Source organism: Periplaneta americana, chromosome 12, assembly GCF_040183065.1.
Source record: "Periplaneta americana isolate PAMFEO1 chromosome 12, P.americana_PAMFEO1_priV1, whole genome shotgun sequence".
Taxonomy (NCBI): domain Eukaryota; kingdom Metazoa; phylum Arthropoda; class Insecta; order Blattodea; family Blattidae; genus Periplaneta; species Periplaneta americana.
In genome coordinates this window covers 173,088,502-173,106,378 of record NC_091128.1, presented here as the reverse complement: position 1 = coordinate 173,106,378, position 17,877 = coordinate 173,088,502, and the positions used below count along the sequence as shown (strand labels likewise).

Genomic DNA, 17,877 nt, shown 5'->3' with positions numbered 1-17,877 from the left:
GAATTTAAATACCTGATAAAAGTATAAAAGAAGATTACTAATAACATTTTTAAATCCAGTTTTATCAAAATATGAAGAAAAAAAAATTCTGCAGTTACATTATTTGGTAGCCATAACATTGTTATGGTCTCTCTGACATCTTTAATATTTTTCCTGCATGTAATAAACACTTATTTCTGAAAAGTAGACTACTCTCAGACATGTAGATTTGTTTATTTTAATACAATTCATTTTTTATTTGTGAAATATAAAATATATTAAAATTTAGATAATGTTTTGTGACCTAATTTTTCTATTTTCAAATAATTGGGCATTATTGTAGCCTACATTTTGTATAAATTCATGTTAAATCAGTGTACAAAATTTCAGAATTCTATATCTAATGGTTGTGGAGTTATGAAATAATGTGTGTAAAATTTTCAAATTCTGGAACATTTAATTTAAAGTAAAAAGTGAATTCTTAAAATTTGTTCACTACGTTAATTCAATTGCTAGCATTTAAATAAGTGTTATCCCAATTTTCCCCATTAAATAGTTATCGTTTAAACGCAATTTTATACTTTTACTAGGCCTATTTGATTAGTTGTACAAGCTGTAAACGATGAATAGGCATTGAAATGCTTCAAATACCACGTGACATGACTATTGACAATAAATAGCGTCATTTGATATGAATAATACGATATATTTCTTAACATCTCCCAAATGTTTAGGTCTGTAATAGAGAAAGGAACAAGCCTAAAATGTTTAAAAGATAAATATGTAAATTAGACTGAAGCATGTTTGTTTTGCCTCTCTCACATTTTAATCACCAACCTGAATACGATATACAAAGCTGAAAATTATTCATTGAAAAAGATTTCTCTCCTGAAAAATAACAATTTCAGATTTAGTTCCTCTCTCAAATTAATAACGTCACCATATTAACACAAAGTGTCACAAGATTTCTCGGATGTCAAACGAATAAATGTTTCACGTTAAAAAGTATTCCGCCCTGCCAGTCAGTACTCCCAGTAAACAGTAGGAGTTTCGTACTTGACCGCCTATTTGAGTCAAATAGATTACGAAGTAAAAATGTGACATTCTATAGCCCGTAGTAAAATAGTGGGTACAAGATACTTACGGCCTTGATTTTGACTGCGCAGAATGAAACACACATGTGTCATCCTCGTCTGCGTCCTCGCCTTCCTGCTGGCGTGCTCGCCCCGCCGCGCAGGCGCAGTGCCGGCACCGCAGTGCAACCCCAGCTTTCCCCAAGAGGAGGTCCCTCTGCGCGTGCGCAAGGTCTGCGCAGCTCTCTCCACCATCTACGAGCTGTCCAACGCCATGGAAGCCTACCTGGACGATAAAGGTAATATAGTAATAACAATAACAGTAATAATGATAGTAATAACAATAATAATAATAACAATAATAATAATAATAACAATAATAATAATAATAATAATAATAACAATAATAATAATAATAATAATAATACTAATAGCTTTTCTTATTATAACAACCTAAGCTGCTTTTTAATAGCACATTATGCAACGAGCCTATAATGATAGTAATTTGGATGGTCTATGGCGAGTCCTTGGCATCAACACCTTTGATTTGATTACCCCCTTTGATTTGATTACCTGGTTGGGTTTTTCCGAGGTTTCCCCCACCGAAAAGGCAAATGCCGGGTAATATTTTGGCGAATCCTCGGACCTCATCTCATCTCACTACATCTCGCCAAAATGTAAAAAAAATTGTACAACATTGTAAAAATGTAGAAAATTACTAAATTGTAAAACTATAAAAATTTGTAAAAATTGTAATTGTAATATTGTAAAATGTTGACATGTTCCACATCTTAAAGCTTCATTGCTCATGTAAGATCTATGGAATAAAATAAATGAATGAATGAATGAATGAATGAATGAATGAATGAATGAATGAATGAATTAAGAAGCGAGTATGGATGTTTATGAAACGAGCGCAAGCGAGTTTCATAATTTTCATATGAGCTTCTTAATTACCATTATAGGCGAGTTTCATACGACTTTTTATGCTCGACCATATTTCTAACTTGAAATTATTCAGATGTATACATTTTATTTGTATCTGACAAGTTCGGAAGTGACCTTGTTCTAGGTCGTGAATTGTGAGATGTGCGCAGACGCGAAAGTATTGATTTTTTCCGAGGAACAATAATGTCATTGACCTTGTGTAATCCCGTTAAACTTGGTATAACCTTGATTATTGAATTCGACATTGAAAAACGAGATGACAAATTGAATTTATTTGAATATTATTTACAATTAACGCTAATTATTATAGTAACAGAACATAACCTTCTGCGACAGTATTGGATTTCCAGCCTCCGTGACTTTTCGCTAATTCTCTTTCGATTGCATGTCCGAGAATAATCGATACTTGCGGTTTTATAACGGTACAAAACTGACTTGTCATTGGCTGAACACCTGTAAGCTGAGTTGTCATTGGCTGAAAACACCTGTACTTTAATAAGTAGGTGTACTTTAATGACATGCATTAAAGGACTGCTACCAGGTGTATAATTACTACATTTCGGCATGGTCGAGCATAAAATATTTTAATTGTTAGAGGAGATGCTTCGAAAACCGCTTCAGTGTATTACAATTCTATTTCAAAATGAAAACTTCCTATATCGGTCCCCTGTATCCTACTTTGTAATGTATACAATTTCTCAAAAGTAATGGATAACTTCAATTTTTTATATTTATCACACAATCAAGGTTTCGATTTTTTTAATTTTGAAGCGTATTCAAATGACGAACTGAAATTGCGTTGATCAGCTCTTAAACCATTTGGGGCATGAAACCGCCGAAAAGCTGCTGAAAAACTGCTCCCAAATTCATAATAACATGGATTAAGCCCGATAAGAGTTTACACAGGTATACCATTTATTTTCACAAACAGAAATCAATAAAACACACTTTTACTTACATTAATTCGTTTAAAATATATAATTACAACAGAACAATCAGAAATAAACAAACTCGTTGTCATGGTGATAGAAAATGATCTCATTTCTTGTGTAATAAGCTAGCGCTTGAATTTTTAAGATAGTGCAGAAAAAAAAAAGTAAGCCATTAAATTTACCTCAGACTTTTGGACAAAACCGTACTTTTATAGAAGAGGGTCCGAGAGAGATCAGTAAATTGTAAGTAAGTTCGTGGAAATGCTATTGCAGTTTACATTTCTAGGCTGAAATATTTTTTATTTAAGAATATTCCAGTATACAACGGTACACCTTCTGAAATATATTACTCCTAATAATAGTAAACAACAACAACAAGAACAACAACAACAACAATAATAATAATGATAATAATAATAATAATAATAATAATAATAATAATAATAATAATAATAATAATAATATCTTCTATAATACAACGAATGCTGATAGTTTTCCAGTCATTTAAAATTGAGCTTAACGAATGTTTGTTATCATGATGATTATTTCGAAACCGAAAGTCGAGAAATAATAAATCTAATGACAGCAAACATGAGCTTAAAACGCGAACGATGAAAGAGTAATGGAACGGAGAAAAATTCTCTCCGGCGCCGGGATTTGAACCCGGGTTTTCAGCTCTACGGCGCCGGAGAGAATTTTTCTCCGTTCCATTACTCTTTCATCGTATGATGACGCAGAATATCTGCATGGAAATATCATATGTACTTCGGTACATTAAAATAATATATATGATATGCGTAAATCACTTCGTGATTTAAGACGGCGCTTATTCCGTCGGATCCCGGCCAACTAGTCACTCATATCGAGTGCACCTCAGCACATGTGTGGACTTCGGTCCTGCGTTCATAGACATCTATGACGTAGTGCAGAGGGCGGCCACTAGAGGGAACCCAAGAGTTGGAGCTTAATCTGAGACGATTCTAACCGGCGTCGGAGTTGTATCCGGTGTGGCTTAGTGGATAAATCATCAGCAAGTAGAGCTGAAAACCCGGGTCCAAATCCCGGCGCCGGAGAGAATTTTTCTCCGTTCCATTACTCTTTCATCGTATGATGACGCAGAATATCTGCATGGAAATATCATATGTACTTCGGTACATTAAAATAACATATATGATATGCGTAAATCACTTCGTGATTTAAGACGGCGCTTATTCCGTCGGATCCCGGCCAACTAGTCACTCATATCGAGTGCACCTCAGCACATGTGTGGACTTCGGTCCTGCGTTCATAGACATCTATGATGTAGTGCAGAGGGCGGCCACTAGAGGGAACCCAAGAGTTGGAGCTTAATCTGAGACGATTCTAACCGGCGTCGGAGTTGTATCCGGTGTGGCTTAGTGGATAAATCATCAGCAAGTAGAGCTGAAAACCCGGGTCCAAATCCCGGCGCCGGAGAGAATTTTTCTCCGTTCCATTACTCTTTCATCGTATGATGACGCAGAATATCTGCATGGAAATATCATATGTACTTCGGTACATTAAAATAACATATATGATATGCGTAAATCACTTCGTGATTTAAGACGGCGCTTATTCCGTCGGATCCCGGCCAACTAGTCACTCATATCGAGTGCACCTCAGCACATGTGTGGACTTCGGTCCTGCGTTCATAGACATCTATGACGTAGTGCAGAGGGCGGCCACTAGAGGGAACCCAAGAGTTGGAGCTTAATCTGAGACGATTCTAACCGGCGTCGGAGTTGTATCCGGTGTGGCTTAGTAGATAAAGCATCAGCACGTAGAGCTGAAAACCCGGGTTCAAATCCCGGCGCCGGAGAGAATTTTTCTCCGTTCCATTACTCTTTCATCGTATGATGACGCAGAATATCTGCATGGGAATATCATATGTACTTCGGTACATTAAAATAATATATATTAAAAAGCGAAACTAAATTATCTGAGGATAACTATTATCACTAATTGTAGTCTGCAAGATAATCCCAATCCGAACAACTGAAATTCTGAACAACTAAACATTCGAGTTTATAAAAATAACATCCAGGAAAACAGTTGAATCGAAGCAGAAATGATAAGAATAAAAGGCTCCTTGGAATAAAAGACAACTGAACATTTGAGGTTATAACAACAATTTATTTTCAACTCTTTTATCATTCCTTATCTACAGTTTTCAACATGTTTCATTTTATTGTAAACATTTTTACTTATAGTAATTAATTGTGCAATTATTGTAATTAATAATTGTTGCATGTTGAGACTGAGAGTCACACGTAATTACTCGATTGGCGATACATCGAAACAGAGACGATACGAATAAAACAAATGAACGTAGAAGATTATTAATTTTGAGCAGCATACTTTTAACTACACAGTCTAGTATATACAGTCACGAAGCTTGAGTTGTTGAGGATACTAGGAACAATAGACTGTGCCGGTACTATTTCGCATTGTCTGTAATGAGGCGATAGTAGCGATCCTAGTGGTTAGCAACTATCTATGGATGCATATTCCCTACGTATTGAGCTTCGTAACTGTATATACTAGACTGTGGTACCAGTGAAATTCGATTCCTCTTGATCAATCTAGCGTCAAAGAGCTCGTTCATTGCTGAGAAACGTTCGCGTGGGATTATCTTATTAATAATAGTAGTAATAATAATAATAATATTGATAGTAGTAGTAATAATAATAATAATAATAATAATAATAATAATAATAATAATAACAATAATAGTCCACACCTTTGGAGTAACGGTCAGCTCGTCTGGCCGTGAAACCAGGTGGCCCGGGTTCAATTCCCGGTCGGGGCAAGTTACCTGGTTGAGGTTTTTTCCGGGGTTTTCCCTCAACCCAATATGAGCAAATGCTGGGTAACTTTCGGTGCTGGACCCCGGACTCATTTCACCGGCATTATCACCTTCATCTCATTCAGATGCTAAATAACCAAAGATGTTGATAAAGCGTCGTAAAATAACCTACTAAACTAAATAACAATAATAATAACAAAAACAGAAATTCAGCGCATATGCAATACAAAAATAGAAATGATCCCAGTAACAAAGTAATAGCGGGAAATGTTCGTATGCAGGAAATAGCTCTGCAAACAAGCTGTCAGAATATTAACCCCCTCCACTGCACCTCATTAACCTCAAGCACCTCAGACTGAGGAGTGACAGCTGGAATCAATTTCAATGGCATTCACATTAACGTCAACTTGTCCCGTATTCGTAAATTGTATTAATATCCATAGCAGCGAACTCATCCATTTTGGAGATCCCTCTGCATTGGGTGAATTACACCAAGGTGAAAGAGAGAGCATAATTATTATAGATTTTATTAGCCGAGCCATTGGGACAAGACAAAAGAAGACGCGCGTGCTAGTCACTATGACAACTTTAGCAAAATCAATCTCTTGCTTTCCTGGAACTAGTTTAATCATTCTATTGTTACCTTAAAGACTAAACTGTAGTTACTAAGCAGATATTCAAGGGATCCATAAAGCAGTGATTTTCAATCGGGTGCCGCGAAGGGTCTGCAGATGTGCTGTTGTGGTTAAAGATAGGATGGAGGGGGGGAAATGACAGGGGATTCATCGAATTTCTACAAGTGCGTGAAACGTTTATGCTGTTCATGACTTGCTGTGAGTATAGTTGGGATTGTAAGGATGTTTGGGGTTTAAAATAAGTTTGCCACAACGAAAATATTGTCATCGTTAGATTTATTCAAGCTAACCAAAGGAGGATTTGAATGATATAAAATAAAATAAAAAATCATCTTGGAACCACCAATCACTGTTATCAAACCAGTATTGAAGTGTAAAAATTGTGGTCCCACCACAGACATTTGTCGGGGCCCTCCCTCTCGCGAATATTTAATGAATGTTAAAATTTTATAATTTAAATATAGTACTGAGACAAGCTAAGGAAATTTTATTATAATATCCCCACAAAGAAGAAAATAACCCTTCAAAATAACCTATTTCTGAAAGATTATTTAAAAAATAATCACTATTGTAGACTAATAATAGACCTATGTGATTTAACAGAATTCTTCTTTCTTGTAAAAAATGTTTTTGAATATATTGTATCTTTCTCTCTCTAAATAACATCTAAAAATCGGGCCGGTTCCCTGTGCCCCACCAACTCGAGTAGTGTCCCCTCCCCTCTATGGGCCGTCCTGGGAGAGGTAATGTGTTCAAATACTCGTTGACTTACAGCTAAGACTCCTTATTTCAATTTCTTTTGTTGCCAGAAACAGTTCATGTCACAAAATTCAAAACTGGATTTGATCCGTCATCCAAATTATAGGCCTATCCTTCCGCACCGATAGTAAATTGCTATTTATTTTATTTTAGTAATTGATTGGATTTTCACACGTATTAATAAAACAACACAATTGGGATTTTAGTATATGAACTTTCATAAACGATACCATTTTTAATAATAATAAATACTGTTTTTAAAAATTGGTATTGTACCTTCAAATAAACGTATTTCGCTACTGAATGTAGCTTCTCAAATATATCACGGTGCTGGGCGGGCACCGGTCCCATACACTGGCCAAAATTCCTTTAAAAATGTTTGAACTAGCACTTTAGATGACATGGCAACGCTGAGAGAAAATATCGAAATACGGAAATGAATTACTAACGAAGTTACTAAAGAAGACGTTGCGAAATGGACGCGTTCATAACAGCAGCAGGAATAGGCCTGCAGCACTGAAGCTGTTGTACGTAGTTATCAGAATACTGCTATATACAGGGTGGAAGAGAAATAATCCTGTAGATTGAAAGGGATGATAGGATGCACTTAAATGAATAGAAAACGTATACAGTAGAGTCTCGATTATCCGAGTTAATGTGGACCAAGACTATCTCGGATAACCAAAAACTTTGATAAAACTGAGTTACCGGAACTGTGTTTTGATTAGAAATTAGACAACCTCTTTGCTTATAATGCTACATAGAATGAACAAATCAGGTTAATATGAACTCTAGGGGTAGTATTCATAGACATTTCGTTAGCCCATGCTACGAGCGTGCTAAACTAGCCCCGGTTATCGACTGGTTACTTGTACAGGATTCATATCATAACATATCGCTAACGCTGGTTAATAAATACGAAAAACGTTAATTCGCTGATCATCCACCGAAAGCCTATACTAAGAATGTTTATGAATATGGCCCTAGAAGTTTAAAAATACAGTGCATATACATTTAAAAAAGCAACTAACATGCAATAATATATTGGTTATTAATCTTTAGGACCAAAAATTAATCTTTACGTACAATAATATACAGTGACTAGAAGTTCAGGCATCATGAATCATTCAGGCAAAAAGGCATTATAAATGACTAAAATACGCAATAAAAGTCAATTACAAAAACTTTTCACTAGACCCACAACCTTGCACTTTCCACAAAGAGATTTCGGCAGCAAGAAAATCTTTACATAAGTCGAATGAAAATTGAGATTTTCGGCTCGATGCTGCAATAAAATTACTGTTGGAAGCAAAGAAATCTTCTTCCCAGTAGCCTTGGAAAGTGCATTTTTGTGTTTGGTCGTACTGATATGTTGCGATGTGAAATATTTAGCTAGCTACAACGACGTCGCAATGAAAACTGAAAGCAAAATAACCGTTAAAAATAACGTCAGACCCGCACTCATTGTTGCCTTGTCAAATAAACACAAGCGATAATTAAAACGCCTACTGTTATACATTTTTGCACGGCAGCACTCATTGTTGCAAAGAGAATATGAACCGACTGAAAGACAATAATATACATTCGGTGAAGTCACTTTCATTGTACCGGTTATAGAAATAAATTAAAATATACCTGTAGGCAATTTTTAATAGCAAATTAATAAGTAATAGATAAATAATCAAATTACTTACTTACTTACAAATGGCTTTTAAGGAACCCGAAGGTTCATTGCCGTCCTTACATAAGCCCGCCATCGGTCCCTATCCAGTGCAAGATTAATCCATTCTCTACCATCATAACCTACCTCCCTCAAATCCATTTTAATATTATCCTCCCATCTACGTCTCGGCCTCCCCAAAGGTCTTTTTCACTCCGGTCTCTCAACTAACACTTTATATGCATTTCTGGATTCGCCCATACGTGCTACATGCCCTGCCCATCCCAAACGTCTGGATTTAATGTTCCTAATTATGTCAGGTGAAGAATACAATGCGTGCAGTTCTGCGTTGTGTAACTTTCTCCATTCTCCTGTAACTTCACCCCTCTTAGCCCCAAATATTTTCCTACGCACCTTATTCTCAAACACCCTTAACCTATGTTCCTCTCTCAGAGTGAGAGTCCAAGTTTCACAACCATAAAGAACAACCGGTAATATAACTGTTTTATAAATTCTAACTTTCAGATTTTTTGACAGCAGACTAGATGATAAAAGCTTCTCAATCGAATAATAACACGCATTTCCCATATTTATTCTGTGTTTAATTTCCTCCCGAGTGTCATTTATATTTGTTACTGTTGCTCCAAGATATTTGAATTTTTCCACTCCTTCGAAGGATAAATCTCCAATTTTTATATTTCCATTTCGTACAATATTCTGGTCACGAGACATAATCATATACTTAGTCTTTTCGGGATTTACTTCCAAACCGATCGCTTTACTTGCTTCAAGTAAAATTTCCGTGTTTTCCCTAATCGTTTGTGGATTTTCTCCTACCAAATTCACATCATCCGCATAGACAAGAAGCTGATGTAACCCGTTCAATTCCAAACCCTGCCTGTTATCCTGAACTTTCCTAATGGCATATTCTAAAGCGAAGTTAAAAAGTAAAGGTGATAGTGCATCTCCCTGCTTTAGCCCGCAGTGAATTGGAAAAGCATCAGATAGAAACTGACCTATACGGACTCTGCTGTATGTTTCACTGAGACACATTTTAATTAATCGAACTAGTTTCTTGGTAATACCAAATTCAATAAGAATATCATATAATACTTCCCTCTTAACCGAGTCATATGCCTTTCTGAAATCTATGAATAACTGATTTACTGTACCCTTATACTCCCATTTTTTTCCATTATTTGTCGAATACAAAAAAATCTGATCAATAGTCGATCTATTACGACTAAAACCGCACTGATTATCCCCAATAATTTCATCTAAAGACAAAAAAAGCATTTATTTTGTAAATTAGGCATTTATATTAAAAAAGGCAGAAAAGGGCAACATAAAACTGTGACGTTTCAATCACAGAGGTATAATTCGTACAGATTTACTTTCAAAATGAAGATATATTTAACACATTTAAAAAGGCATTGTGCCAAAGTTCCAGTCTCTGATAATATATATATATTTTTTTTTTAATCGGGCTCGGATAACACGTTTTTTCATTAAATTCACGGTTAATTAGAAAACTGAGTTGGAAATTTCAGCAGTTTAACAACATCGCCGCTAACACACTGCTCTTTCTTCTCGTTATAGAGATGTAAGAGGTGAACGAACTCAGGTCTGTCTCCCTAGGTGAACTACCTTTCACCTCCCTTTCTGACTACAACGTTACAATCTGCTCGCATCGTTCAGTGACTTGAAATAAGTGGTTTTAAAATTAGAATTACACAAAAACCGTCCACGCTATTGAAATACGACAGAGGGATAAATTATTATTTATTAGATTTTCTATCGATACGGACTAAAATCATGATCATACTCACAAAAGTTACTAAATAAGAAGGTGTTAAACATTTGAAAAAAAAAATTAGAAAACTATAGACTTTCCATCAAAATAATATTACACTTTTTTGTTACATACAACATGAGTTATTAGGTCTGAAAATCTGAAGAATTATTTCACTTCCTCTCTGTATGTTAGAGTGAAGTAGGTCTAATACAATCAACGTATTTGTAGTAATAATTGGCGTTTGATATGAAGATGGGGGGAAAACTGCCGCTCATAGTTCAAGAAAATAACTTAGTAGCGTCAACTGTATCAATATGCCAGCAACAAGAATGTTGGTATTCCAGGCACAAAATTACACCAACTTTCCCTGTAATTTGCCTTACAGTTACGTGGTTCTGCTATGAGGAGAAAAATGTTACGCAGCCTTATGAATTTGCGGCATTTTAAAAGCGCGTCCAGCAGAGTTTTAAAAATAAAATTCCAGCTAGGAGGCAAAAATTCTGTGTGCTCGAGACATAGAGCATTGACTACAACCAGCCAACGCCACGAATGTAGATAGCATATGGGAATCCGTTGCTATGCAACGCTTCCAGACTAAAATTGTATGCTCAACGAGCTTTATATCACCATCAAATAAGTTTATAATTCTTTATAATCTATTGGTGTCACCTGCTTTATGAACGAAATGTCAGAACGCCGCTTGCCCGTCTTTTGTTATTCCTATAGCAACACAGTTTGGAGTCAGGCTTGACAGGTTCCACAGATCGTAACATCAACATGGTCACACTGTTCGACACGGTATGTGAACTTATTGTCCGTCTGTACGTATTTCCAAAAGAAACCGTTGGTCTACATTGTAAAGGTACTATTTTTTCCATAGTCATGATTTGGGCAAACTATTTGTCTTTCACAACATAATATGAAATAGCAAAACTAATAAAGTTAAAAGCAGAACAGAATTCAACATCATATCGCACTAAAATACTAAAATTTAATATTATTGCAGCTTATGTACGTGGTCTACAATTCAACCGGTCAGAGAACATCTGTCAAGGTTGAGCATCTGACCGAAAGTTCGACGTTCAAGCAGTTACCCCTAATGTTTTGCAGGCTAGACAGAACACCATAAGCCTGTTTCATAAAAATTAACAGTCTTGTAATACCAGCGTTTGCCTTGTTATCTTGACTAGTTTTACAAGATTGTGATTTATGAAACTACTGCCGTACGTTACAAGTAACAAGTTGTATCACCTAATGGTACAAGTATTTTCAAACCAGTGTACAAGTGTCTTGTTTCATAAATAACTATCACTTATAAGAAGTAGTGATAATAGTAGTGAAAACGTACTAGTCCGAAGTTGAGTGTCAAATTAGGTGCAAGTTTACTTCAAGTTTTCTGAATGTGGTCTAATGATTCAGAAAGCAATGTGGAGTTTGATGTAATTCAAGTGCGACGTGGATTCCATACTTATATGAATTTAATGAACAAACGACGTATCTTCTTTTGTAAAAGGTTGTGACATGAGATGTTTTGTACAACCCATCCTCTTTGATATTCTGAAAAGTGTTTATAAATAATAATAATAATAATAATAATAATAATAATAATAATAATAACTATAATAATGACTACATTCTTATTGAATTTGGTATTCACAAGAAACTAGTCCCATTAATTAAAATGTGTCTCAGTGAAACGTACAGCAGAGTCCGTATACGCCAGTTTCTGTCCGATGATTTTCCAATTCACTGTGGGCTAAAGAAAGGAGATGCACTATCACCTTTACTTTTTAACTTTGCTCTAGAATATGCCATTAGAAGAGTCCAGGATAACAGGCAGGGTTTGGAATTGAACGGGTTACATCAGCTGCTTGTCTATGAGGATGATGTCAATATGTTAGGAGAAAATCGACACACTATTACGGAAAACACGGAAATTTTACTTGAAGCAGGTAAAGAGATAGGTTTGGAAGTAAATCCCGGAAAGACAAAGTATATGATTATGTTTCGTGACCAGAATATTGTACGAAACGGAAATATAAAAATTGGAAATTTATCCTTTGAAGAGGTGGAAAAATTAAAATATCTTAGAGCAACAGTAACAAATATAAATGACACTCGGGATGAAATTAAACGCAGAATAAATATGGGAAATGCGTGTTATTATTCGGTTGAGAAGCTTTTGTAATCCAGTCTGCTGTCAAACGAATCGGTCCATACAGAAAGGGCTTCAGTCACAAATTTTAAAAAACGAGATATAGATGGAAATCATATCTTTATGGGTGGCTCCATCGGCCTGTGCAGAAAGGTATTCAGTCCAATGCTTGGAAAGATAGAAACTGAAGCGTCGGCTCAGAGTTCTATGCAGAAAGGAATAGAGTAGGCATTTACAGAATGTTTTCTTTAGTGTTCTCAAAACTAGGTCTAATGGACTAAAGCCCTTTCTGTATGGAGCGATTCAAACAATCTGAAAGTTGGAATTTATAAACAGTTATATTACCAGTTGTTCTGTATGGTTGTGAAACTTGGACTCTCACTTTGAGAGGGTAACAGAGGCTAAGGGTGTTTGAGAATAAGATGCTTAGGAAAATATTTGGGACTAAGAGGGATGGAGTTACAGGAGAAAGGAGAAAGTTGCACAACACAGAACTGCACGCATTTTAGTCTTCACCTAACATAATTAGGAACATTAAATAAAGACGTTTAAGATGGGCAGGGCATGTAGCATCTATGGGCGGATCCAATAATGCATATAGAATGTTAGTTGGGAGGCCGGAGGGAAAAAGATCTTTGGGAAAGTAGAGAGTAGATGGGAGGATAATATTAAAATGGATTTGAGGGAGGTGGGATATGATGATAGAGACTGGATTAATCTTGCTGAGGATAAGGACCGATGGCGAGCTTATTTGAGGGCGGCAATGAAACTCCGGGTTTCTTAAAAGCGATAAGTAAGTAAGTAAGTAAGTAAGTAAGTAAGTAAGTAAGTAAGTAAGTAAGTAAGTAAGTATAATAAATTTACAACAAATCTCTCAATTTGATCATAATCAAAGTTTAAATTTAATAAATTATTATATTAATCGTAATGCCAGTATAAAATTAATTTAGACATGTATAGGGTAAAACATAGCCTCCGTCTTGCCTCTGATGGTACTCCCTCTGTGTTGTTGGCATAGGCGTAATTTTTCTGCTGGAATGAGATATTGAAGTAGCTTCTGTATCTTGAACATCAGTATTAGTTGCATCATCAATAATTTCTTCCAGAGAATCCTGGATGACTGAATGTGAAATATCTTTTATACCCCAGAGCCGACCACCCAAACGAACTCAAAGACTAAGGCAGTCCGCAAGATGGAAGAGCTTTGCATACTGTCTACAGGCCAGGCGATATACTGTTTCCTTTATTCCTTTAGAGAACTTCAGGTTAAGAAAAAAAACATTGAGCATATGAGGCTATTCCATGAAGTAATCAGTTGCCATAGAAACGTCTACCTACTATATAGCTTGTACAATGTATTAGGCAAGGCCTATAAAACCAATGCTTTTTTCTTAGCGTGGAATCTTCTACAACAGTGATGTCAAAGCAAGAGCATTTTTCTGACCTTGACGTCGTGCAAGCGCTAAGTATGGAAAGAGGAATGGTTGTGTATATGAATAAGCAACCTGTTGGATTAAGAAAACAGTGGTGCACGAACTTCAAACGGAACGTGAAATTTTATGTCGTTATTTTTATATGGCTTCTTTCTGTTTAATATTATCTATATTGTCTGTAAAACAAAAGTACTAACATTGATTTCTTAATATTGCACTTGTGTTTTAAATCTTAATAACATAATAGAGAGTTAAGAAGGAATATTCACTTAAATTCCATATTATATTGTTTTAAGTGGATGAAACACATCATTCATAAAGAAAGTGATATTCCAAAGAAAGAGATTGAGTATGACATGATAAGCTGTAATTTATATTGATGGTATCTTTAGCCTTACAAAAGTAATCAATAAACTAATCAAAACAATATTACAGTACAAAGCAAAGTTACCTAGGTACTGTATCTGTTTTAAGTGTAACTAATATTACATAACAAAACTCTTATCGCATTATGCTTTTCAGGTGATATTTGTGAGCAACTTCCTATCATCAAAATATTAAATTATTTTCTTGAAGCTATAGAGCTGACATTTTTACAACACATGGGCACGTGTCTTTTGCTTATGATGTAACAGTAGTTGCTTTGTTAATTCATTTCCTTACAAACAATTTCCACGCGAATATTTTCAAAATTTTCAATACATTATCTTCAGTAATACGTATATACGGTATATTAGATTTACGAAAACATTCTGTAAGGCTACTAAATAAATAAGCCTATACCTGAAAATTTCACTTTTCTATACGAAAAGTTGAGAAAATATTTCTTTTGAATAAAAAAATCAAACTTGTGAAAAATGAGCATTAAAATTAAAACTTACATTCTTATAATGCACTTATATTTGTCAGGCAAATCTAAAAATTACCATGGATACAGTTTTAATAAGTTCTCTTCCCTTTATCTATTGAATCAGTGTTGGCCATCCCTGAATATAGCTCGACCAAGCGGTATACTGGGTGTTCAGTTCAAAGTGTGTCATGCCTCGCTGTATGCCGTCATGTGGCTAGCCGATGAGCCTAGAAAATTCAATCTTCCTACACGTCCGCAGAGGCGTATTACCTATGTGCTAGAGAAGTTGCCTAGCAAGTACGGCGTTCATTCTGAAGAGTAAGTACCGATGCGTACGGTAACGCCGGTAGTGGCAGGAATGTGAACTGTTTGGAAACACGTACTGAGGTGAGTTTTTTTGTTACTGTCGGGATATGGGGAGAGAGTAAAGACGATTACTTACGTATTTGTTGACATTAACTTCGACGGTCAACATGGACACGGAGCATTTGATTTGTGTTGTGGAATGTTGCCGTACGCAACCGATGATAACAAATACCCTGCGTACGACTTGCCGGCGCAAAACACAGTTCGAAAGAGGTTATGGTAGCACACAGACTTTACAGACCGCCATCTGTTGCTACGACGTACAATTATAGCATACACGTTCTCAAGTTCAGATTGAACGCCTTGATTAATAGGCAACTTCTCTGACATAAAAGCTGAAACTCGCTTCAAATCGCTGACTCACAACAGTGACGTCATGACACACTTTGAAATGAACACCCAGTATACCACCTCTTTCGTCTGTATCTTTCCTTTCCGCTGTAAAGCGCTCAGGCTCTCCTGGGCTCTAAAGCGCGCGCTTGCTCCTGTGGGCATCAATTTCTATAAATGAATACAATATAATATTTTATTACTCAGTCAATGACAAATAAATGTAAAATAATGACTTATTTTATAGTCATTAAGTTTATATACATGAATTACAAAATTGCGAACGTTTTCGACTATTCAGGCATTCTCAGGCAGAGTTATACAATATCTCAATGTCACATACGTAGCTATTGGTAGTGAGTACTATTTGAATTAATGATGTACAAGCCATCTCCATTAATAAAATGTAATATTACAGGTAGTAAACTTAATAATGTTAAAAATGTTAAAACCATTTAGTAATTAAACTTCATAATATGTGGAACTCGTCTCACCACTACGTAAGTACCTCCATAATTTAGCCCTCCAATTAATTTTTCAAATTTTACTAAAATTGATATTAATTATTATTTCATTACAGATAATTTACATTAAACACAGGATGTTATAATAATCCATACAGTTGCTAACTATGCAGTTGTCACATTTTAAATCGACGTGAGTACTTTTAAAATATCCAATTCGATTACAATTTACATTTGATATTCCCATTTCTATTATATTTTTTATACATTTCAGATATTCACCACTCAAAGGACTGAACAAGAGTTCCACATATTATGAAGTTTAATTACTAAATGGTTTTAACATTTTTAACATTATTAAGTTTACTACCTGTAATATTACATTTTATTAATGGAGATGGCTTGTACATCATTAATTCAAATAGTACTCACCACCAATAGCTACGTATGTGACATTGAGATATTGTATAACTCTGCCTGAGGATGCCTGAATAGGCGAAAACGTTCGCAATTTTGTAATTCATGTATATAAACTTAATGACTATAAAATAAGTCATTATTTTACATTGATTTATCATTGACTGAGTAATAAAATATTATATTGTATTCATTTATAGAAATTGACAATCTGAATATTCCATCATGCTTTCTAAGTTAATCAATTGACATACCTACTCTATAGCGATTGTACAGGACTGTAGTCACTAATCGCTGCCTGTGCTTGTGTCATTTCAGTCGTGAGGGACAACGCACCCCTGGTGGACCCCGGCGTGAAGCGACAGGACGTCGACCACGTGTTCCTCAGGTTCGGACGGAGGCGCTAGAGAAGACTGACTGTGCGTGCGGACTGTGTACATACATACATACATGCCGACCCTTGTAACATACTACCCTCCCGCCCCACTCCGACCACTTCTCTCTACAAATAACTGCCCGGAAGGGCTTGATTTAAACACGGCTGAAGTACGCGGAGTGGGCAGAGACCCTGGTTCTGCTGTAGCAATTTTTTGGAAAACACAAAAAACAAAAAAATTATTAAAAAATCAGTAGACTATGTACGTGTAATCAGTGTGGTAAACATTACAAATAATAAAGTATGTTCAATTTATTTTTCTTGAAATGTGTCGCTATGTCTTGTGCAATTCTCCCACTTACTTTCTCCTCGCTGTTCTAATAAATGCTTCCAGCATCTCACGCAGTATATTTTGCTCTGCGCCCCCCCCCCCCATTCAGGCGGTCTGGGAGCCCCATCTCGTCCCATATCGCCTGAATGAGCGACCCAACTCCTCCTTTCTTCCAGTTCCCAAAGCTATTAAAAATAGCTACACTTCAGTTCAATAAAATATCATTTTTCGAATGAATATTGCTCCGATTTAACACGTGTGAGTTTATTAGTTTTGTAACTTGAAGATTTGTCTTTGACCTCGTACTATCCTAATACACACTAATTACTAGAGACCTGCGTTTGGTTATACACACTCTAAGCAACCCGCAACAGTGTAGGTACGTATGGACAATAGCGCGGCGTACACACTTCAGGTCTGCTGTTCAGTGAACATGCCAGAACAAAGCTGGGCGCTTGGAGATCACTGATTTGATAGAAGAATTTGGTAGCAAGCACTTCATTAGGAAAGAATAATAGTACATTATGCAACGAGCCTATAATGGTAGTAA

General features: G+C 35.8%; 2 protein-coding genes across 2 annotated transcripts in view; one reads left to right on the top strand and one right to left on the bottom strand.

The window, feature by feature from the left end:
* LOC138711203 (acyl-CoA synthetase short-chain family member 3, mitochondrial) overlaps positions 1-1,261 on the bottom strand; it is a 330,810-nt gene extending 329,549 nt beyond the window's left edge. Inside the window, exon 1 of the mRNA XM_069842584.1 lies at positions 1,124-1,261. Within this exon, the coding sequence (XP_069698685.1) occupies positions 1,124-1,159 (36 nt within the window). The 5' untranslated portion in view covers positions 1,160-1,261. The remainder of the gene's footprint in view (positions 1-1,123) is intronic.
* The window catches only part of Ms (neuropeptide receptor myosuppressin), a 99,722-nt gene extending 82,325 nt beyond the window's left edge, over positions 1-17,397 (top strand). Inside the window, exons 2-3 of the mRNA XM_069842590.1 lie at positions 1,146-1,351; positions 16,939-17,397. Coding sequence (XP_069698691.1) covers positions 1,147-1,351; positions 16,939-17,027 — 294 coding nt within the window. The 5' untranslated portion in view covers position 1,146 and the 3' untranslated portion in view covers positions 17,028-17,397. The remainder of the gene's footprint in view (positions 1-1,145; positions 1,352-16,938) is intronic.
* Positions 17,398-17,877: the final 480 nt, after the last annotated feature.